The 24,768-nt window shown below is 38.9% G+C and overlaps 1 protein-coding gene across 19 annotated transcripts in view; it reads left to right on the top strand.

Annotated features, from left to right (window-relative positions):
• The window catches only part of LARP1B (La ribonucleoprotein domain family member 1B), a 104,775-nt gene that overhangs the window by 5,263 nt on the left and 74,744 nt on the right, over nt 1-24,768 (top strand). For 16 of the 19 annotated variants that reach the window (XR_001298434.2, XR_002346804.1, XR_001298437.2 and 13 more), the window contains exons 2-8: nt 5,220-5,278; nt 5,769-5,828; nt 8,277-8,451; nt 8,764-8,904; nt 17,050-17,193; nt 17,426-17,591; nt 22,859-23,003. Coding sequence is in view for 15 of the 19 variants with exons in the window: in XM_013978893.2 (XP_013834347.2) it covers nt 5,220-5,278; nt 5,769-5,828; nt 8,277-8,451; nt 8,764-8,904; nt 17,050-17,193; nt 17,426-17,591; nt 22,859-23,003 (890 nt within the window). In the remaining 4 variants the exon portion in view is untranslated. Of the gene's footprint in view, nt 1-5,219; nt 5,279-5,768; nt 5,829-8,276; nt 8,452-8,763; nt 8,905-17,049; nt 17,194-17,425; nt 17,592-18,827; nt 19,083-22,858; nt 23,004-24,768 lie in introns of those variants that run through there. The other 3 variants (XM_021101600.1, XM_013978895.2, XM_021101602.1) reach the window with 3 other exon arrangements.

The following is a 24,768-nucleotide window of genomic DNA, read 5'->3' as shown; positions in this document are numbered from 1 at the left end:
TACCCTACAGCCACAGCAACTCAGAATCTGAGCCACTTCTGTGATCTACAATGCAGGTCATGGCAATCCAGGTCCTTAACCCACTGATCCAGGGCCGGAAGATCAAACTGGAGTCCTCATGGATTCTAGTCAGTTCCCACTGTGGCTCTTTGATTAAAAAAACCTAAGAACATTCTTTTTTTTTTTTTTTGTCTTTTCCTCTTCTAGGGCCACACCCTGGCATATGGAGGTTCCCAGGCTAGGCGTCTAGTCAGAGCTACAGCTGCCAGCTTACGCCAGAGCCACAGCAACGCCAGATCCAAGCCACGTCTGCAACCTACACCACAGCTCATGGCAACGCCGAATCCTTAACCCACTGAGCAAGGCCAGGGATTGAACCTGCAACCTCTTGGTTCCCAGTCAGATTTGTTAATCACTGATCTGCAACGGGAACTCCAAGAACATTGTTAAAAGTGTTGGTTGATCCTGTTATTTTTCTTTTTCTTTTGGTTTCTAATTTTTTAAACTAAGGTATAATTAACATTAATTTCAGGTGTACAACATGATAATTTGATATTTATATATATGTATTGCAAAGTGATCATTGTAAGTTTAGTTAACTACCATTTGCATACTTAGCTGTAAAAATTTTTTCCTTTGTGGAGTTCCTGTCATGGCTCAGTGGTTAATGAACCTGACGAGTATCCATGAGGAGGAGGGTTTGATCCCTGGCCTTGCTCCATGGGTTAAGGATCCACTGTTGTCATGAGCTGTGGTGTAGGTTGCAGATGCTGTTCTGGATCCCACGTTGCTCTGGTGTAGGCCAGTGGCTATAGCTCCAATTCAACCTTAGCCTGGGAACCTCCATATGCTGTGAGTTCCACCCTAAAAAGACAAAAAATAAGTAAATAAATAAAATAAAAAATAAAAATTTTTCCTTTGTGTTGAAGAAGATCTTTTCAAATCTGAACTTTAAAAGATTGCTGGGAACTTAAAAAGTCCATAAATATAACATTATTAATTTAGCTTTTATTTATTAACATCTTGATTGTTTCAAACTTGTACGCATGCCTCATATACATGTCTGATCTTCTCTCTGATAAGTTAGGTCACAGTATATTTGTTGACAAGTTGCAAAGTGACTATGTACAAATTGATATTCCCATTTTCAGAGTATAGCTAGTAAGTAGGTTTTTTTGTTTGTTTGTTTGTTTTTTTACTTTTTTTTCTTTTTACAGCTGCACTTGTGGCATATGAATATTCCCAGGCTAGGGGTCTAATCAGAGCTGTAGTGGCAGCTATACCACAATCACAGCAAAGTGGCATCCTGGCTGCATCTGCCACCTATATTGCAGCTTGTGACAACAGATCCTTAACACACTGAGCAAGGCCAGGAATCAAACCCACATCCTCATGTATGCTATTTGGGTTTGTGGCCACTTCAGCTACAATGGGAACTCCCAAAAAAGTGTATACAATTTAAATGACAGATTACCCTTCAAAGATTTCTGCTATTTCACCCTCATTCTAACAGCATGGTAGAAATGTCATTTATAGGCTGGCCAACTTGATATTCTCTTTTTGTAAGTATGATAGGTGGAAAATGTTTTGTTTACATTTCTTAGTGCAGATGAGTGCCATTACATGTTTGGCCACTGGTATTTCTTTTTTTGAATCATCTATTTATCTTTTACTTAAAATTATTTATTGTGGGTTTTTTTGTTTGTTTTGTTTTTAAATTCAGTGTCAGTCTTTTAACTGAAAAATAGTGGGTTGAAGAGGTGGTCTAAGAGCAGCACAAAGAACTTCCTTATGTTGAACTTGGAATTAGACAAATGTGTTCACAGTTGGCATTGCACAACTGCATGTCCCCCTTCCACTTCTGTTGGGGAGTCTGCTTTCTGACAGCATGAAAGAGCAGACCAGAATGCTTGTATTTTGTTGACAACTGGTTCCCAAAGAAAAGGGATAAAGGGTGCTGGCTTTGCAAGTTAAATTATATTTCTAAACTCATTAATCAGGAAACTTACTTTTTTTGTGGGAGGACCTGAGAACAGGAACGTTCCAGGAAAGTCTTCCTTTTAAAAAAGGAACTTAACTCTAAGAGCCATTTGGTAACAAGTGTTGAGAAATCACTCTCTTTCTTATCCCAGAGTATCCAACTACAATGGCCCACATAGTTGGTTAAATAGCTTGTGATGAGAATAAATTATGGTATTGATAAACTATACATATTTGTGTTGCAATGTGTACTTAAAAATACTCCATCAATAAAATGTCATAGAGGCCGCAGAGTTAATTATGAACTTTCCCCCCATTATATTTCCTGAGGAGTTAAAGTTGAGAGATTAAAATTTAAATAAAAATCCAAAACTTTTGAGTCCACAAGATTTTGGTCTTTTTAGGGCTGAACCCACGGCAAATGGAGGTTCCCAGGCTAGGGGTTGAATCCGAGCTGTGGCTGCTGGCCTACACTACAGCCACAGCAATGGCAGATCCAAGCAGAGTCTGTGTCCTGTACCACAGATCAAGGCAATGCCGTGTTTGTTCTTAACCCACTGATTGGAAGCCAGGGATCAAACTTGAATCCTCAGGGATACTAGTCAGAGTCATTTCTGCTAAGCCATGACAGTAACTCCAAGTTCAAAAGAATTGACTGAGATAAAAAAAAAACCTGGAGTTCTCATCATGGCTCAGTGGTTAACGAATCCGACAAGGAACGATGAGGTTTCAGGTTTGATCTCTGGCCTTGCTCAGTGGGTCGAGGATCTGGCTTTGCCATGAGCTGTGGTGTAGGTTGCAGATGAAGCTCAGATCTGGCTGTGGCTCTGGTAGGACAGCCACTACAGCTCAGATTAGACTCCTAGCCTGGGAACCTCCATATGCCTCGGGTGCGGCCCTGCAAAGACAAAAGACAAACAACAACAACAACAAAAATTCTTGCTTTGATTTTTAAATATATAAAGAAGTAAAGATCAAGATTCTACACCCAACTTTTAATTTTTTTTAGAGGTGCAGTCGGGGCTGTAGCTGCTGGTCCAAGCTGAAGCAACATGAGAACTGAGCTGTGTCTGTGACCTACACCACAGCTCATGGCAACTCCAGATCCTTAACCCACTGAGCAGGGTCAGGGATCGAACCCACATCCTCATGACTTAACTAGATTCTTAACCTGCTGAGTCATGATGGGAACTCCACCTTCCCAACTTCTTATTCACTTTTAGCTAGAGGTTATAATCAATATCTGGGTAGGGTGTGGACTATATTGATTTTTATATCAACAGAATGATTTAAATCTGTCATGTTTAAATACTTTTCTCCAGTTTGTAAATAACCTATGATTTAATATTGGAGTTAAAAAGTTTATTTTTATGTGGTCAGAATAATTTTTAAATTTATGACCTTAATTTTGTGATTATTAATGTCTAATTGATTTGTAATGAAACTCAATAACATTTGCTTGGCCTATCCCTAAGTACTTTCTTTTTTTTTTTTTTTATTTTCCCACTGTACAGCAAGGGGGTCAGGTTATCCTTACATGTATACATTGCAATTACAGTTTTTTCCCCCACCCTTCCTAAGTACTTTCCATTAAATCAAATAGTTTGTATAAAGCTTCGTTTTTAATTATCAGGCACTAAATGTATTTGACTTACCAGTGTTTTGGGACATGTTTTCTACTTTGTTGAGGGAATAGTCTTTCAAATGTCCTGTACTATAGTATAATTTTCTTTTCTGTCTTTTTGGGGCTGCATCCATGGCATATGGAGGTTCCCAGGCTAGGGGTCAAATTGGAGCTGTAGCTGCCAGCCTACACCACAGCCACATCAATACAGGATCCGAGCCATGTATGCAACCTACACCATAGCTCATGGCAATGCCAGATCCTTAACCCACTAAGCAAGGCCAGAGATCCAACCCACAACCTCGTGGTTTCTAGTTGAATTCGTTTACACTGTGCCACAACCTGGGAACTCCTCCTTTTTTTTTTTTTTTTTTTTTTTTTAAATGGCCGTATCCATGACACATGGAGGCTCCCAGGCTTGGGATTGAATCCTTGCCACAAGTGTGACCTGGGCTGCAGCTGTGGCAGTGTCTGATTGTTTAACCCACTGCACCGGGCTAGAGATCAAATCTGTGCCACCACAGCTGGATTCTTAACCCACCATGCCACAGCGGGAACTCCTTATTCTACTGGTTTTTTTAAAGGGCTGAATGTGTAGCATATGGAAGTTCCCAGGATAGGGGTCAAAGGAGCTATAGCCGTGGCCTATGCCACAACCCCAGCAATGCTGCATCCTTCACCAATTGACAGTTGATTGAGGCTGGGATCGAACCTACATCCTCATGGATACTAGTCAGGTTCATTAACCGTGGAGCCATGATGGGACCTACTCATTAACTTTACTATAATGTGTATTTTTCCATTTTATATTCACTTAGGGAAAGGATTGGTCTATCAGTTTCAGTTCAGTGTAAGTAAACTGTTAATATTTTCTGCTTCCCAGAGTCCCTGTTGTGGCCCAGCAGTAACAAACTCAAAGAGTATTCATGAGGTTGCTGGTTAAGTCCCTGGCCCTGCTTAATGGGTTAAGGATCCAGCATTGCATTGAGCTTTGTGTGGTGTAGGTTGCACATGAAGCTCACAACTGGCGTAGCTGTGGCTTAGGCTGGCAGTTGTAGCTTCAATTCGACCCCTAGCCTGGGAACCTCCATATGTTGCAGGTGTGGCCCTGCACTTTTAAAATTTTTTCTACTTCTTAATTTGAACACTGAAGACCACTTTGAATCTATGTTTGAAATATAGTTGATTTCTTTTTGGGAGTTTGAATCTCAGAACTTTGGAGTTTGTTGAGAATGATGAGTTAACAAAATTAGCTTAATAGTTATTTTGTTAATTTTTTTTTTTTTTTTTTTTTGTCTTTTTGCTATTTCTTGGGCCGCTCCTGTAGCATATGGAAGTTCCCAGGCTAGTGGTTTAATTGGAGCTGTAGCTGCCGGCCTACGCCAGAGCCACAGCAACGCAGGATCCAAGCCGCGTCTGCGACCTATACTACAGCTCTCAGCAATGCCGGATCCTTAACCCACTGAGTAAGGTCAGGGATCGAACCCGCAACCTCATGGTTCCTAGTTGGATTTGTTAACCACTGAGTCACGACAGGAACTCCATTTGTTAAATATTTTGAATGATGTGGTTGTAAACACAAACCTATGTTTTTTGTTTTTTTTGTTTGTTTTAGAGCTCAGTTCCCCTAAAATTATAAAAGCAGGAAAACTCAAGACAAAGAAATCCAACAAGGTATGTCTTTATAGGAAAACAGTTTTTATCTATGATGATTTTGAAAGGAACTCTTCTTATATTATTGTGTATTTTTCTAGTTTTATCATTGATGGTAGTTGAAAATGAATAATATGCTACAGAATTGTAGCTTTTATCTGAATTCCCAAATGCCTTTCTTATGCACTCTCAATTTAGTCAGTATCATTAATTGTACCCGAAATTGGATCATAAGACTGAAGCACTCTTCTTGCAGTGTCCTGTTGTTTGAAGGTTTTGGATTAATTTGGCAAATGCCTGCATGTAATTGAATATAGGTGATGATTTTAAAAATTGCTTTCACTTTAATAAAAAATAAAATTGGTGTTCAAAAAACCTATAAATGTAATAAAATTCATTGAGTAATTAAAATAAAAATTGGTGTTCAAAAAATTGCTTTCACTTTTATAAAATATTTTTGCTATAGAAAAGTTCTAATTTGCAGATATAACACTTTTTTATTACTTCTTAGGCTAGTGATTTCAGTGATATGGCGAACTGGCCAACACCAAGTGAATTAGTGAACACTGAAGTGAGTATTAAGACTTTTTAATAAAGGGAAAATATTCTCATTTTAACATGCAGAATTTATTTTACTTCAAATTTAGAGAATTGCATTAATAAAATGCCTATTTTTCAGATACTTTGATTTCATTTCACATTGCCTTCATTTGATTTCATTCTCAGGACCTAACATTTGGAAGGGGTGGGATACCATAACTTCCGGTAATGCCTACAAACACTAATTTTTAATATAATGCACATAAGTGCAGCTGGGCGCAGGTCGAAGCTATGGCTCAGATTTGATCCCTGACCTGAGAACTTGCATATGCTGAGGATGCTGCAAAAAAAAAAAAAAAGGTTTTGAGATACCCTATCAAGACTTTTTAGGAGTTCCTGTCGTGGTGCAGTGGAAGCAAATCCAACTAGGAATCATGAGGTTGCGGGTTTGATCCCTGGCCTCACTCAGTGGATTAAGGATCTGGCGTGGCTGTGGCTGTGGTGTAGGCCGGCAGCTACAGCTCCGATTAGACCCTAGCTTGGCAACCTCCATATGCCGAGGGTGTGGCCCTAAAAAGCAAAAAAAAAAAAAAAAAAAAAAAGACTTTTTAGAAAAATAGCACATATGGTTTTCATTTGACACTGCACAGTTTGCTGTTTGTAATTTTTGCAATATTATCAATGTGTAGTTGTAAATTATATATCTAAAACAGCTTCATTGGTGTATTAATGACAACCTGCACATATAGTGTACAGTTTGATATGTTTTGACCTGTGACATAGTGAATGCTAAGAAGATAATGTATTTAACCTAGTACCTCAGAAATTTCCTCATACTCTTTGTAATTCACCCTGTAACCCCCGCCCCACCCCACCCCTGGTCATCCCAGAAAACTTCTCAGAGGCTTTCTGTCACTTAGTTAATTTGCATTTTCTACAATTTTATATAGGTGGAGTCGTACAGTATACACCCTTTTTATTTTTCCCAGCTTTCATTCAGCTGAATTATTTTGAGATTTATTTATGTTATGTATATGTATTAGTAGTTCATTTCTTCTTATTGCGAAGTAATAGTACTCCATTATATGGATATAACTGACCATTCACCTTTTGATGGACATTTTGTTGATTTCAGGTTTTGGCTCTTATGAATAAACCTGCAATATAAACATTGATGTACAAAATATTGTATGGATGTATGCTCTTATTTTTCTTGCAAGTAGAATGGTTAGATTTTATGGTAGCTATTTGTTCAGCATTTTTTTTTTTTTTTTAAGTTTTGCACCAATGTTTTTAGAACTTCCTGGAATGGGAATTCTCAGGGCTACGGGTCAAATCAGACCTTTGCAGTTGCTGGACTACAGCAACATGGAATCTAAGCCTCGTCTGTGACCTACACTATAGCTCTCAGCAATGCTGGATCCTTAACCCTTTGAGCGTACCACGGATTGATCCCGAGTCCTCATGGATACTGTTTTTTGCTGAGCCATAATGGGAATTCTTGTTTAGCTTTTTAAACTATCAAACTTTTTATTCTACCAGCAGTGTATGAGAATTCTAGTTGTTCCATGTTCTCACTAATGTGGTCAGTCTTTTAATTTTAGTCAGTCTCATAGCTGTATGGTGATATATCATTGTAGTTTTAATTAACATTTTTCTGACTAATCATGTCAAGGACATTTTCCCCCTTGGGTCACATCCATGGAAAATCGAACTTCCTGGCCAGGGATCAAATACAAGCTGCAGCTGAGACCTATACCACAGCTGCAGCAACATGGAACCTTAACCCACCATGCTGGACTGGGGATCAAACCCACAGAGACAACACTGGATTCTTAACCTGCTGCACCACAGCGGGAAATCCTTAGTATACCTTTTTGATGAAGCATCTGTTCAATTCTAGCCTGTTTTTATTGATTGATTGATTGATTTGATTGATTGATTAATTGAATATCTTTTCACCTTTTCTAGGGCCGCTCCCACAGCACATGGAGGTTCCCAGGCTAGGGGTCTAATCGGAGCTGTAGCTGCCGGCCTACGCCAGAGCCACAGCAACACAGGATCCGGGCCGAGTCTGGGACCTACACCACAGCTCACGGCAACCCTGGATCCTTAACCCACTGAGGAAGGTCAGGGATCAAACCCGCAACCTCATGGTTCCTAGTTGGATTTGTTAACCACTGAGCCAAGACGGAAACTCCAATTCTAGCCTGTTTTAAAATTGTTTTCTTATTATTGCATTTTGAGAGTTCATTATATATTCTGGGAACAAGTTCTTTTATCAAATAACTTAGCAAATATTTTCTCCTAGTCTTTGGCTTGTCTTTCCTCTTAACAGTGTCTTTTGAAAAGTAGTTTTTTATTTTTTATAAAAGTTGTCATTTTGTAATATGTAGGTGAGATGTTACCACAAATTTTTGGATATGTTAGTGAAAAAGTTTGTGAAAATTAACCTCATTTAGAAAAACCTTTTTTTCAGTGTCAGAATATCAGCAGCCAAGGAAATAAGAAGCCACAAAATAGGAAAGAAAAAGAAGACAAGGTTGAAAAGAGAAGTAACAGTGAAAGCAAAGAAAGCAGAGAAACAAAATTAGATGGTCCTGGTGAAAATGTCAGTGAGGATGAGGCTCAATCAAGTAATCAACGAAAGAGAGGTTAGTGTATCTGCATCTTCATTTTGATTTTAAATTTTTGAAGAGAGTTGTAGTAATGAAAATTGTATTTAATCAGTTGACTCCTGGTAGTCACCAATGAGTAGTTTGGATTTCTTCAGGATACCATCTACAGTGGTATCTGATTTGCTTTTGTAACATTTCTGAAATCTTAAGCTTTAGTCTTTTGTCTTACAGTCTATATAAAGTAAAAATGGATTGAAATTCCACCTATAGAAATATAGATATATCCTTGGAAATTCGTGTGATCACTATTTTTTTGTCATTAAATGATTTTATTTTGTTTTCTTCAAGCTAATAAGCACAAGTGGGTACCACTCCACTTAGATGATATAAGACCAGACAGTCAAGAAAGACCAGGGTCCCGCAATAGCTCAAGATGTCAACCTGAAACAAATAAATCATCGCATAACAGTAGGAGAACTGATACACGAAGTAAGTAACATACTAAGAGAAAAGGGACTAATTTAATCTTAATGCTTATTATTTTAATAACCAGATATAGTATAAAGTGTTTGAGAGTAAATTACAGACATTGTGCTCCTTTAACCTCCAATACCTTCAGAGTATATAGTATAAGAACTACACTATGCCTGTCCTCAGGCAAAATTTCTCAATAATGCCCTTTACAGTGTTTTTTCTCCTCTTCTTGGATCTAATTTGGGATCACACATGCCCTTAATTGTCTTGTCTTTTAGTCTCCATTCATCTGGAACACATCTGCTTTTATCTGTATAACATTGATTTTTTTCTGAGGACTGTAGAACTATTATGTGGTAACTACACTTTGGGTTTTCTGATGTTTCCACTTGATTGGATTGGGTTATGAATTTTTGCAGGGGTACTACAAAAGTTAAATGGTTTTCTTTGCAGTGCATTATTTGAAAGTATACATGATATTGGTTTATCTTATTATTGGTGTACTAACTTTGAGTACTTTGGTCAACATGAGGCACTCTAGGTTTCTTCATTGTAAAGTTAATCTTTTCCCTTTTTAATTAATGTGTAAGCTGTGTAGAGAGATTTTGAGGCTGTGGGAATACCCATTTTTCTCATCAAACTTTTCAAATGAGTTTTAGTTTCCATTGATTTTTTTTTTATTTTTTTTATTTTTAGGGCTGTACCCACAGCATATGGAGGTTCCCAGGCTAGGGGACCAGTTGGAGCTATGGCTGCCAGCCTACACTACAGCTTATGGCAACACCAGATCCTTAACCCACTGAGCGAGGCCAGGGATCGAACCCGAAACCTCATGGTTCCTAGTCAGATTCGTTTCCATTGCACCACAGTGGGAACTCCCCACTGATTGTTCTTGTTCTTGCCTGATTCAGTTTTTACCATGATTGTTACAAATGGTAATTTGTCTTATTGCATCATTCTTTCTATATGTATTAGTTGACATTCCACTGTGGAGAATAACTTCCTCTTATTAATCAGTGTGGACTAAAGGCCATTTATGTTTTCAGTGATTGAAGTTGTTATTACAGTTGTTTTAACTTGATGCTCAAATTGTCCCAGAATTGTCTAATGGGAGCCTCTTCTAGGTGATTTCTGGATCCTTTGCCCTCCCCCCACCCCCTTTTCCCTTTTCTGGTTGCCCCGAGACATATAACGCTCCAGCCCAGGCAGGAATCAGATCTGAGGTGCAGTTGTAACCTAAGCCTCAGCTGTGGCAACACTGGATCCTTAACACACTGTGCTGGGCTGGGGATTGAACCTGCATCCCAGCACTTGCATGACACTGCCAATCTGATGTGCCACAGTGCGACAGGATTGCACTTTTTTTGTTTATGATATATGTGCACAGTGCGACAGGATTGCACTTTTTTTGTAAGTCAGCTTTACTGAACTAATAATTACATGTATTAAAGTACACTCAAAGGAACTGTCAAGTCTCCAACCATGCATCTACTTTCTGTCAGTTTAGATTTATCTTTTGAGAATTTCATGTAAATTGAATTATACAATATACGTTATATACTCTGGTGTTCATTTGCACAGCATAATCATTTTCACATTCATCAGTTTTATTCTTTTTTAAAATTTTTAATTTTAATTTTTTGCTTTTTAGGACCACACTTGGGGCATATGGAAGTTCCCAGGCTAAGGGTCGAATCAGAACTGTAGCTGCCAGCCTACGCCAAAGCCACAGCAATGCCAGATCTGCGACCTACACCACAGCTCACAGTAACTTGGTTTCCTTAACCCACTGAGCAAGGCCAGGGATCGAACCTGTGTCCTCATGGATACTAGTCAGATTCGTTACTACTGAGCCACCATGGGAACTACAATTCTTTTTTCTCCTAGGGCTGCACCTGTGGCATATGGAAGTTCCCAGGCTAAGGGTTGAATTGGAGCTGTAGCTGCTGGCCTACACGGCACAGCCACAGCAACTCTGAGCCGTGTCTGTGACCTACATCACTGCTTGCAGCAACACCAGATCCTTAACTCACTGAGCAGGGCCAAGGATCAAAATCCCATCTTCATGGATATTAGATGGGTTCTTAACCCACTGTTGCACAACGGGTACTCCTATTTTTAATTTTTAAAAAAATTTTTAGGGCTACCAGTGCAGCATATGAGAGTTCCCAGCTAGGGGTCAAATTGGAGCTACAGCTGCTAGCTTACACCACAGCCATAGCAATGCAGGATCCAAGCCGCATCTACACCACAGTTCCTGGCAATGCTGGATCCTTAACCCAGTGAATGAGGCCAGAGATCAAACCCGCATCCTCATGGATACTAGTCGGGTTCATTTCCACTGAGCCACAGTGGGAATTCCAGTATTATTCTATGTATTAGTAGTTTCTACCTCTTTATTGCAGAGTAGTTTCTCCCTCTCTCTCTCCCTTCTTTCCTTTCTTTCTTCCCTCCCTCCCTCCTTCCTTCCTTTTTTTTTTTTTTTTTTGTTAAAATTGGTTGGCCTCACCCACGGTATGTGGAAATCCAGGGCCAGGGATCAAATCAGAGCCGAAGCAGTGATGATGCCACATAGTTGTGCCGTAGGACACCAGGGAAGTTCCAAAATAGTTTCTGTTGAATGGATACACCCCTTTATCCATTCATCTGTTCATGGATATTTGGTTGCATCTAGTTTTTGGCTGTTATGAGTAATGCTGCCGTGAATGCTTGTGTACAAGTCTTTGTGTGGGCATATGTCTGGAGCAAACATCTAGGAGTGATTGCTATAGGTAGTACGGTAAATATATATTTAACTTTATAAGGAATTGCGAAATTGTTCCAAATAGGTTGTACCATTTTACATTCTCACCACCAGTGTTTCTTTTCTTTTTTTTTTTGTCTTTTTGCCATTTTCTTGGGCCGCTCTCACGGCATATGATATGGAGGTTCCCAGGCTAGGGGTCAAATCGGAGCTGTAGCCACCAGCCTACGCCAGAGCCACAGCAACTCGGGATCCTAGCCGTATCTGCAACCTACACTACAGCTCACAGCAACACCGGATTGTTAACCCACTGAACAAGGGCAGGGATCGAACCCGCAACCTCATGGTTCCTAGTCGGGTTCGTTAACCACTGCGCCACGACGGGAACTCCACCACCAGTGTTTCTTTCCTTTGCTATTTGTTAGGTCATATGTCTTAAGGAATTTCCCATAATTTGGACATGGTTTATTGCTTTATTATGATACTCCTTAACATGTTCCTTTGTCTTTTAAATATAACTGGTAATAAGAGCCAAAGATTTGATTAAAATCAAGTTTATTTTTGTTTTTGTTTTAGTAGCAGTAGTTCATGGTGTGTTGGTACGTGTCATAGCAGTAGGAATAAAATGTCCACTCTCAGTTTGTTAAGGTTGAGTTCAGGTGTTGTTAGCGTTATCTATCCATCATAAAGTGTCCCATCAGTCTTTGATTTAATGGTATTATTTTCATTACAAATCATTCCAAGGGAGTTCCCTGGTAGCTTAGGGGCTTAAGGATATAGCATTGTCACCACTGTGGCTAAGGTCACTGGTGTGGTGTGGGTTTAATCCCTGGCCCTGGAGCTTCTGCATGTCATGGGAGCAGCCCCCGCCCCCCAAGTAATAATTCCCAGATACATTATTTCAGCAGAGTTTGTTTAGGTTTCAGAAAAAAGAGGACAGGATGATATGCAGAAGCAATTGGCTAAGGATTTGATTTTATAGTTTTCTGCTGAAATTTTAAAGCTGATATTTTTAAGGCATTTTGTCATGTGAAAGCATTATAGAGTAAGTACCTATATAATCAGCACTTCGATTTAGTAGATTTGCTGTGTTTAATTCATCTACGTGTTGAATCATTTGGAAGTAACTTGCAGATATCATGACACTTCAGTACTGATGTCCCATATGTAGCACAAAATGCAGCACATAAGAAAATCAACACTAATTATCTAATATCATCTAAAATCTGGTCAGCAATTATATTTACTCAATTGTCCACAAAATGTGACTTTAAAATGGTAAAACTTGGAGTTCCCATCGTGGCTCAGCAGTTAATGAACCCGACTAGCATCCATGATCATACAGGTTCGATCCTTGGCCTTACTCATTGGGTTAAGGATCAGATGTTCCTGTGAGCTGTGGCATAGGTCACAGATGTGGCTCAGATCCAGTGTTGCTGTTACCGGCATAGGCTGGCAGCTATAGCTCCGATTCAACCCCTAGCCTGGGAACCTCCTTCTACCATGGGTGCGACCTTAAAAAGACAAAAAAAATTTATAAAACTTGCCTACAGAAAGTTCATGTTTTTTACCTTTTGTATTATTTCTCATATATCATTTAATGTTCCATTTAAAGTCATATATATTCATAATTAATTTTTTTCTTATTTAATATTGGGTATATAAGAAAATATATAAGGTAGTAAAGAACAACAGTATAATGAACATTGGTAACTCAGCTCCTAGTTTGGAAGTATATATTACCATTACCTTTGAAACTTTCCTTTATGCTTCTGTAATTTCTTTCTTTCTTTCTTTTTTCTTTTTTCCTTCTTAGGGCTACACTGGCAACATATGGAAATTCCTAGGCCAGGAATCAAATTGGAGCTGCAGCTGCTGGCCTGCACCACAGCCACAGCAATGCCAGATCTGAGCCACAGATGCAACCTACTCTACAGCTTACAGCAGGACTGGATCCTTAACCCATTGAGGGAGGCCAGGGATCGAACCCCCATCCTCATGGATAGTAGCCAAATCCCTAACCCGTTGAGCCACTAGCAGGAACTCCTTGCAGTTGGACTCTCAACCTATTGCACCACAGCAGAACTCCTAAATTGAAGTATAGTTGATTTATTATGTTGTGTTAATTTCAGGTGGATATCCATATATATGTGGATAATTGAATGTATACATATATCTATCTTTAGTTATACATGTATATAAGAATATATATACTTTTTCGATTATTTTTCATTGTATGTTATTATAGAATATCGACTATAAGTTCCCTGTGCTATATAGTAGGTCCTTCTTGGTTATTGGTTTTATATGTAGTAGTGTGTATATGTTCATCTCAACCTCCTAATTTATCCTCCCTGTCTCATATTCTTTCATACTACGCATTTCACTTGGCCTAATTTTCTTAGATTCATGTATATTGTTGTAATGCTGTGCTTAGTTCTTTTTTTTTCCATGCTACTAAGGGATATTTCACTATTTGATAAATTCCATTCTGTTTGTCGACATTTGGATTGCTTCCAGTTTTTTTTTAATAGTAAAGTGCTGCCATGAACATTTTTACGCATGTTTCCTAGTAGACATGTGCAATAAGTTCTCTGATTTCTTTAGAAGTACAGATTGGGAATGTGTTAAGAAATTGGTCTACTGGGTCATGATCAGGTTCTCAAATTGATAGAATGCTTTGTTTTTTTAATGACAGTTGTATTTAAATTTAAAATTTTGCATGTGTGTGGAGTGTAACATATAATAAGTCTTACTGTGGGTTGAGGTAAAAATGCTGAAAAAAGACTGTATTAAGAAATGCAGGGAGTTCCCGTCGTGGTGCAGTGGTTAACGAATCCGACTAGGAACCATGAGGTTGCGGGATCGGTCCCTGCCCTTGCTCAGTGGGTTAAGGATCTGGCGTTGCCGTGAGCTGTGGTGTAGGTTACAGACGCGGCTCGGATCCTGCGTTGCTGTGGCTCTGGCGTAGGCCAGTGGCTACAGCTCCGACTCGACCCCTAGCCTGGGAACCTCCATATGCCGCGGGAGCGGCCCAAAGAAATAGCAAAAAGACAAAAAAAAAAGAAAGAAATGCAGGAGTTCTGTTGTGGTACAGCAGAAACAAATCCAACTAGGAGCCATGAGGTTGCAGGTTTGATCCCTGGCCTTGCTCAGTGGGTTAAGGATCCAGCGTTGCTGTGAGCTGTGGTGTAGGTTTCAGATGCGGGCTCAGATCTGGTATTGCTGTGCTGTGGCATAGGCTGGCGGCTGGCAGCTATTGCTCCGATTCGACCCCTAGCCTGGGAACTTCTCTGTGTGTTGCAGGTACAGCCCTAGAAAAGGCCAAAAAAATAAAAATAAAGAAATGCATGGGTTGTTCCTTCTGTGGTATAGGGGATTAAGGATCTAACATTGTCTTTTGCAGCTGCACAGGTTCGATCCTGGCCTTTTTTTTTTTTTTTTTTTTTCCTGCAACTGTAGCATATAGCAGTTTCTGAGCAAGGGCCAGAGATTGAATCTGAGCCACAGCTGACACAGCAACTACAGCAATGCTGGATCCTTTAACCAGCTGCTCTGGGCCGAGGATTGAACCTGTACCTCCATAGCAACGTGAGCCACTGCAGCAGTAGTCTTTTTTTTTTTTTTTTTTTCTTTTCTTTTCTAGGGCCACACCTGCGGGATATGGAAGTTCCTGGTCTGGGGTTGAGTTGGAGCTGAAACTACTGGCCTTTGCCATAGCTTTTGGCAACACTAAATCCTTAGCCCACTAAGCAAGGCCAGGCATCGAACCTGTGTCCTCATGGATCTAGTCAGGTTCTTAACCCGCTGAGCCACAATAGGAACTCTTGCAGTTGGATTCTTAACCCACTGCACCATTGTGGGAATTTCAAAGGCAATAGTTGTTGTTTTGTTTTTTTTTGTTTGTTTGTTTTGGTTTTTTTTTTTTTTTTTTTGCTTTTTAGTGCCTCCCCTGTGGCATATGGAAGTTCCCAGGCTAGGGGTCTAATCAGAGCTACAGCTGCTGGCCTGCACCACAGCCACAGCAACATGGGATCCAAGCCACGTCTGTGACCTATACCACAGCTCACGGCAATGCCGGATCCTTAACCCACTGAGCGAGACCAGGGATCGAACCCGAAACCTTATGGTTCCTAGTCAGATTCGTTTCCACTGCACCACGATGGGAACTCCAAGGCAATGGTTCTTATGGGGGTGCTTTTTTCCTTCCCGAGAGGACATTTGGCACTGTCTGGAGATAATACTGGTTTTTGTAACTGGGGATGGGGTGGTGGTGATTAATGCTGTTTGTACCTAGTGAGTAGAGATGGTGGATAATGTTAAACATCCTACAATACCAGGATATCCCCCACACACTAAAGAGTTATCTGGCTCAAAATGGTAATAATACAATGGTTTAAAAACCCTGGTCTGTAGGGTATACGTACTTTTAAATTTGTTTCAAATTATTTTCCAAAGTGAATGTGTCTTTTTTTTTTTTTTTTTTTACTCCTACTAGTATTACATAAAGTTCTGTCTTCTCTATCTTGGTAAACATTTGCTATTATGTTAAAATTTTTTTCATTATACATTTAGATAGAGCAATGTTTTTTAATTATACATTTGTATTTTCTTGTTTGCCCTCCTAGCCTTTGTTTGTTTGTTTTTTCCTCTTTACGGCTGTATCTGTGACACATGGAAGCTCCTGGACAATGGGTCTAGTTGGAGCTGCAGCTGTGGCCTACACCACAGCCATGGCAATACCAGTCCCTCAACCCACTGAGCAAGGCCAGGGATCAAACCTACATCCTCACAGAGACAGTGCCAGGTCCTCAACTCTCTGAGCCACAACGGGAACTCCTGCTCTGTTAATCTTCTAACCCATTAAGTATGTGTATGTGCATGTGTGCACATGTTCGTGCATCTGAGCACATGCATAAGAGCTATTTGTATGAGTTCTAGTTCTTTATTCTGGATGTAATTGCTATGTAGTGCCACAGATATCTTCTCCCAGTTTGTTTTTATTTTCTTTTTTATTTAAAAGAAGCACTTTTTACTTAATAGAAGTGTCCTTTCCTTAAAAAAAATCCTCTTATGAAAATAAATTTCTACAGGAGTTGTATATAGTGCAAAACTTAGTTGTCTTAGGACTTCTTGAATTGTCAGCAGTAAAGATTTAGCAAAAGATCTTTATCTTTTCAGTATGTTACTTATTAGAATATCTTCTTTACATGTCAATACATAAAATGTCTTTTATGCTAGAGACATTTTGACAAAAATCCCTTGGAATCTCTTCAAGTTTGTATCTTTCTGAAGAATACCTGGTCACTAGCAACTAGTTACAAAGTGGGGAGGGGTAGTTACCACGTTTTCATAAAGATAATCATGCTTTCATAGTTCCAGATTGGAATGTATAAAAATATTTTTATTTTGAAAAGGTTGGAGGCGTGAAAGAGAAAAAAGAGATGATCAAGATGAAGTTTCCAGTGTGAGAAGTGAGGGTGGTAATATCCGAGGTTCCTTTAGAGGCCGAGGAAGAGGCCGAGGACGGGGAAGAGGACGAGGCAGAGGAAATCCTCGATGTAGGACATGATTTTTTTGTTTTGTTAAATTAGATGAACTTTGAAAAAAGTGTGCAAGTCCTCTGTTTTTCTCACTGTCCCGTATGATGTTTTAACTGATTTTATTTGTCCAATAATAAGGTGGTTTTATATTTGTTACCCCTTGAAATACTTCACTTTGGATTTTTCTTTATAGCAACTGTTTCTTTTTTTTCAGTCTGTGATTATTTTTCTTTTTCTTTACTGCATCAAGTGAACTTTGATTATGCATATGGTTATCGAGAACATGGTGAAAGGACTGATCAACCATTTCAAACAGAACTTAATACCAGTATGATGTATTACTATGATGATGGTACGGGCATTCAGGTGTATCCTGTGGAAGAAGCATTGCTTAAAGAGTATATCAAGCGTCAAATGTAAGTCAGTCATACATAAACAGGATAGGGAAATCTGTTGTAATATCAAACTTTTACATCATTGATAGTGAATATAACACATTTTCTAAGCTGTTGATTAGTAAAATTGGAGGATTTTAATAGGATATTTTTTTCAAGCAAATGTTGGTCAAGTATGTATTTTTAAAAGTTTCTATTTGGTTCATGTTATGTGTAAGACTCCTGCTTTCTCTGCTTAGGTGTTGCTTTTCTTAAAGGACATTAGTTAAAATGTCATGGCATAATGAGAATAACTAAATATAAGAATATGGGAGTTCCTTGGTGGCCTAGTGGGTTAAGAATCTGGCATTGTCACTGCTGTAGTGTGGCTTTGATCCCTAACCTGGGAATGTCCATATGCTGTGGGCATAGCCAAAATATATCTATAAGAATATAAAAGTGCTATACACACATATGTATACACATACGTAATATATCTTTGAAACTGAAAAAGTGAAATTTAGCTCATTTGAAAATGTTTATCTAACATTTTATATGTTTATATTAAAATTTTCAAATGAACATAAATGGCAAAAAAAGGTGGTATCTTCTGGAGTTCCCCTGTGGCTCAAGGTTAAGGATCTGGTGTTGCCTCAGCTTCGTCATAGACTGTGAATGCGACTTGGATCTGGTGTTGCCATGGCTATGGTGTAGGTCGCAGCTGCAGTTCCTATTTGACTCCTGGCCCAGGAACTTCCATATGCCACAGATTCTAAGTTTGTTTTTTGTTTTCTTTCTTTGTGACATATTAAAAGGTGACTAAGTAATCTTTATTAGTTTGGACTTTTTACTCTAGTTCTTGTAATAGTTGCTTTCTGTATATTGAAGTTGAAGTTTAGGAGAACACTAGTTTGTTCTGTTATCTTTAAGGGAAAAACCTCTCTACATATTAGTATTGTGTGGGATGTTTTGCATATTTATGTAGTGTGTTTATATAGTGATGAGAAAAACATTCCCAAGTGATTTGCATAGTAGTTTGTTGAAATTTGAACTTTTTATCTTTACAAGGGGAAGGAAGAAAGATATTTTTGAAAGGGCATAAGCTTTTAAAAACATCCATCTTTATTTTAAAATGAAAGTGGACCCTAGTGTGTTACTAGAAAATAATTTCTTCTTCAGCATCAGCCAGGCATCCTCCTGGGATACCTTCATGGTGGATTTGATTGGCTTACGGTACAAAGCAACTTGTTTATTTTATTTTTGCTTCTTTTGTTACAGTTGACGCAAACACTGAAGAAATGGGCCTTTTTATGGGCAGAAAGTACCTGGCATGTGGCTATCAACTTCAAACCACTATTCCTGTCTTTTTTGTAACTCCTGCTGCCAGGTCCCTTCTGAGACCTGACAGTGGACATGAAACTCCATGTCAGGATAATCGGCCTCCAATGTGCTCATACAAGTGAGGGAGGAGCACAGCCACTTCAGTGTTGACAAAATTTCTGATCATGCAGTGTAGAATCCAGAGCTTCTAAGGTAGGACATGGTAATGTCCCCTAGGACACTGAACAAAATGTCAGACATGGCATTGGACATGACTCCTTTTTTTTTGTTATTGTTTAGCAGTAGCATTTTTCGTAAATATAGAAGAGAATGGCTCTTTACTGTTATCATTCTCTGTTTAGTGAACATATGGATTTGAGGAGTCATGTTTTTTTTTCTCTCTCTTATGGCCACATCCAAAGCATATGCAAATTCCTGGGCCAGGGATTGAATCCGAGCCACAGCTGTGACCCATGCTGCTGCAGCTGTAGCAGTGCTGTATTGTTAACTCACCGTGCCAGGCCGGAGATTGAACCTGTGCCTTTGCAGCAACCCGAGCCGCTACACTCATATTCTTAACCTACTGTGCCACAGTGGTAACTCCATGAAGAGTCATGCTTTTGACTTTGTGTCTTCAAGGTTTCTCATACATAGATAGGCTTATTCGTTAGGGTTTAGACTTTTCTTGGTGAAAAGTTACTGAAAAACTTCCTTGCCCTTGTGGAATATTAGGCTACATATTTTGGAGAAAGAGGCTTAACTTTATTATGGATGGTTGAGTTTTTAACATCATTTTAACTGAAAATGTGTATTGATAATTCCATATTTTCATGTGATGTTATTAAAAAAAATTGAAGATCTTAATTATTTCTAGCTAGGACTGTCCTTTAACATTCAGATTTAGACATGAATATGTTTGCAGCCCACTAGAATTTGTTTGTTTGTTTTTGGCCGTTCCTGTGGCATGCAGAAGTTCCTGGGCCAGGGATTGAACCCATACCATAGCAGTGATCCAAGCCACAGCAGTGATGGCACGGTATCCTTAGCCTACTAGGCCACTAGGAACTGCTAGAAGTTTTTAAAAATAAGTACTATAGGTCATAGAATGATTAATGGATTTATTTAGATTCTGTGTTTTTCATAGAATACTAGATTGAAAAGGCATCTTATTAATGATTCAGAGAAATATTTTGTCCAAGAACAGTTTTAACTTGTGACTAAATCAGATGTCTTAATGCCTGAATATTTTGAATTTAAGTATATGTATTATGTGCCTGCTCCATTTTAGGCAGCATAAAGGGGCTTTTTTTTTTTTTTTTCCTTTTCTAGGGCTGCTTCCCGTTGCATATGGAGGTTCCCAGGCTAGGGGTCTAATCAGAGCCGTGGCCACTGGCCTATGCCACAGCCACAGCAATGCAGGATCTGAGCCATGTCTGCAACCTACACCACAGCTCAGGGCAACGCCGGATCCTTAACCCACTGAGCCGGGCCAGGGATCGAACCGAAGCCTCATGGTTCTTAGTTGGATTTGTTAACCACTGCGCCACAACGGGAACTCCAAAGGGCTTTTGAAATGTAACAAAAACCAGAACATGTGTATTATGTGCCTACCACATTCCAGGCACTGTGAGAAGGAATTTTGAGGTGTAACAAAAATCAGAATGTTCATTACTTCAAGAAATTTTCTTCAGTGTTTAAGAAGAGCAAATGATTCACTAGTGTTAACAAGTCATTAATAGTATTTCACAGATATGAGGGAGGTTTGCACTTTGATAGTTGGATAAATATTACAGTCTAAATAAACAACTTGGGCATTTACATTTATGCAATAAGACTTTTTTTCCCACTCAGTGAAAAGTACCTCAAAGCTAGTTTTTATATATAGGTGATTATTTTTTCAAAGTCAGAATTTGACCTAAATAACTCAAGGATATCTTTAGTTACCCAGCCTTTCATCCAAATATATAAGCTGGTGTGCTTTCTCCTAATTTGACACTCATCTCTGAAAATATTTTCTGTGATTTGGAAATAGTATAGGGTTTCTAAACTGTTTTCCATATCATCTGATGTCATGTATTTCTTTTCTATTATCATTTTCTACTTTACTGTCCTGTCTGTCTAGAATCCTATTCTCACTTTTTTTTTTTTTAGGGTCAGATAAAGTTTATTTATTTTTTAATTGTTACTCCCCAATAAAATTTTTTTTCTACTGTACAGCATGGTGACCCAGTTACACATACATGTATGCATTCTATTTTCTCACGTTATCATGCTCCATCACAAGTGACTAGACATAGTTCGCAGTGCTACAAAGCAGGATCTCATTGCTAATCCATTCCAAAGGCCATAGTTTGGATCTATTAATCCCAGGCTCCCCATCCACCCCACACCCTCCCCCTCCCTGTTCTCACTTTTTTTGGGGGGTCTTTTTGCCATTTCTTGGGCCTCTCCAGTGGCATATGGAGGTTCCCAGGGTAGGGGTCAAATCAGAGCTGTAGCTGCTGGTCTACGCCAGAGCCACAGCAACGCGGGATCCGAGCTGCATCTGTGAGCTACACCACAGCTCAGGGCAACGCCGGATCCTTAACCCACTGAGCAAGGCCAGGGATCGAACCCATAACCTCATGGTTCCCAGTTGGATTCGTTAACCATTGAGCCACGACGGGAACTCCTGTTCTCACTTTTTATATGCAGGCTGTAATTTAAACAGAGGTTTATCAAGTGCCATTATTAGATGTATCCTTCATATTTTCTTATATCTTGGAACTTGGCATTGATGATACAGTTTGTCCATTTACATTTCTCTCTGTACTTTCCTAGAGAAGATTAGGTGTGTAAGTTACTTGTTTGTTTTTTCATTCATTTATATGCCTCATGGTGTTGTAGATATTCTTTGTTTAGCTATATTGTTTATTCTTAATGCCTTTTATATCAAAGGGGGAGATCTTGAATCATTCAAATATAAAGTTGTGTGCACCTATGCCCATGTATTCACTCAGTTTTTACTAAGCATTATACTGATTGCTAGGGTTCAGAAGTATTAAACAATTTCAGTACCCTGACAATTTAGAAAACAAGACAAACCAGTTTACTCTGTAAACTTAACAAAGAATACTTCGGTAAACCATTATTCTCAGTGATTAGAAAAAGTGGGAAGGCACTCTGTTGACTTGTGCTGAGCTTTGTTATTTAGTGTTTAAAAGAAGCAAGTTAAAGTAGCTTTCATATGAATTTTTTCGCTTAGTTAACTCATTAAAAAGTCAGTTATTGGAGTTCCCGCTGTGCGAGCAGGCTAAGGATCCAGTGTTGTCTCTGCAGCGACTAAGGTTGATGTTGGAGCACAGGTTCAATCCCTGACCCACCGCAGTGGCTTAAGGATCTGCTGTTTCTGCAGCTGTGTGCAATGTAGTTTACAGCTGTGGCTGGGATTGGATCCCTTTCCTGAGAACTTCCACATGCCTTGGATGTGCAAAAGAAAGTCAATTATTGGACTATTTTAAAGTATAATGCTTATGGAGTTCCCATCGTGGCGCAGTGGAAACGAATCCAACTAGGGACCATGAGGTTGTGGGTTTGATCCCTGGCCTTGCTCAGTGGGTTAAGGATCTGGCGTTGCCATGAGCTGTGGTGTAGGTCGAAGACGCAGCTCGGATCCAGCGTTGCCGTGGCTCTGGTGTAGGCCGGCAGCTACAGCTCGGATTAGACTCCTAGCCTGGGAACCTCCATATGCCACGGGTGTGGCCCTAAGAAGCAAAAAAATAAAGTATAATGCTTATGATGTTAATTGTTTATATTTAGGTCAAGCTAATCTAAGTAGAGGTTAGTTTTGAGGAGATAATCAGTGGCTGTTATTGTATCTACCCTATCTATGTTGTATTAAATATAAATGTTATTAATAAAAGTTTTATAGCAATTGATATGAGTAGTGGATGTTTTAATTTCCTGTTGAATAAATTGATAAAATTTATGTTTACTTATTCTCTTTTCAGTGAATATTATTTCAGTATAGAAAACTTGGAACGGGACTTCTTTCTGAGAAGAAAGATGGATAAGCAAGGTTTCTTACCTATTTCCCTGATTGCTGGTTTTCACCGTGTTCAAGCTCTCACTACAAACCTTAATCTCATTTTAGAGGTAATTATTTATCTACAAAACAGCCTGTACTTATAAAACTGCTGAACCTAACATTGCTCTAAAAAATAGTCTATTAAACAATTTTTTTTTTTTTTTTTTTTTTGGTTTTTTTGTTGTTGTTGCTATTTCTTGGGCCGCTCCCACGCCATATGGAGGTTCCCAGGCTAGGGGTCTAATCAGAGCTGTAGCCATCGGCCTACGCCAGAGCCACAGCAACGCGGGATCCGAGCTGAGTCTGTAACCTACACCACAGCTCACGGCAACGCCGGATTGTTAACCCACTGAGCAAGCGCAGGGACTGAACCCGCAACCTCATGGTTCCCAGTCGGCTTCGTTAACCACTGCGCCACGACGGGAACTCCTATTAAACAATTTTAAGGAAAAAGTAAAAACAGTTTGTTGTTGCCTAATGCTTAACTGCATCTCAAAGTGGTTTTTTTTTTTTTTTCCCCGTTTTGTAAACCCAAATATTTATGTCTAACCTTGGAAACCCCTCAAAGAATTACTAACGATGTTTCTGCCTGTTTTTAACCTGGTCCTTCTTAGATGGCTTGAACTGCAATACAAACTTGAACTTTCTTGGGTGTTCTTGGTCCTTTATTCTTTAGGTTGCTATAAAATAGCATATATTCCCATTATTAAAAACCTGAGAATATTTCCTCTATTACAGACGGGCTAATTTAAAATAGTCTTCATGATACAGTAGGGACTTGAGCTTCCCAGCAGTGACAATGTTGGATCCTTACCCTCTTGCACCACATAAGAACTCAGGTTGTGTTCTTGATGCTTTTGTTAAATTTCTTTCTATTCTTTTTCAGAAATGCTTTCAATATTCTGTTTGCTGTTCCCTACATGCATACAATCAGATTTATTCTTTTTGCTATATAGTTCTCTAAATTTTGATAGACTTATACCCTGTGCCCTCTGTGTAGCCAATCCCTTTATCCATATGTGGGCACCTGGGAATCACAGATCTGATTTTCTTGTTCTAGTTGTAAAACATTTTCCAGAATATCATGGAAATAAATAGACAGTTTATAATCTTTTGTTTCTGATTTCTTAGCATGGTATTTTTGAGAGACATTCATGTTGTTGCAAGTGTCAGTAGTTTGTTCTTCCTGTTGACTAGTATTAGCTACTACAATTTATTCAGTCATTTGTTGATAGACATTTATATTATTTCCAGTTTTTAGAGATTAGGAGTAAAGCATAGGTCTTTGCGTGTATATACAAAGTGTTCAGTTTTGTTGGGTAAATATTGAGGATTGTGATTGCTGGAATGTGTGGTAAGTATATGTGCAACTATAAGAAATTGCCAGCCTATTGTCCAAAGTGGGTTTAACCATTTTGCATGCCACCATTTTGTATGAGCATTTCCATTTGCTGCATGGCCTCATCAGCACTTGGTATTATCAATTTTTTGAATAATGAGTAAGTTTGTTATTGTGGTTTTACTTTATGTTTTCCCAGTGACTTTGAGCATCTTTTTATGTGTTTATTTGCCATCAGTGTACCTTATTTGTTAAAATATCTGTTCAAATCATTGCTTATTTTTATTGGACTGTTTGTTTTTTAAGTTATTGAATTGTAAGATTTCCTTATTCTGGATACAAGTCCTTTAAGTATAGTTTACAAGTTTTTTTTTTTTTTCGGCCTTTGAGTTATCTTTGACTATTTTTTAATTTTTAAATCTTTTGTCTTTCTTTAGGGCTGTACCCATAGCATATGGAGGTTCCCAGGCTCGGGGTCTGATATGAGCTGTAGC

This window comes from Sus scrofa, chromosome 8 (genome assembly GCF_000003025.6).
Source record: "Sus scrofa isolate TJ Tabasco breed Duroc chromosome 8, Sscrofa11.1, whole genome shotgun sequence".
Lineage (NCBI taxonomy): Eukaryota > Metazoa > Chordata > Mammalia > Artiodactyla > Suidae > Sus > Sus scrofa.
This window is presented reverse-complemented; position numbering and strand designations above follow the sequence as displayed.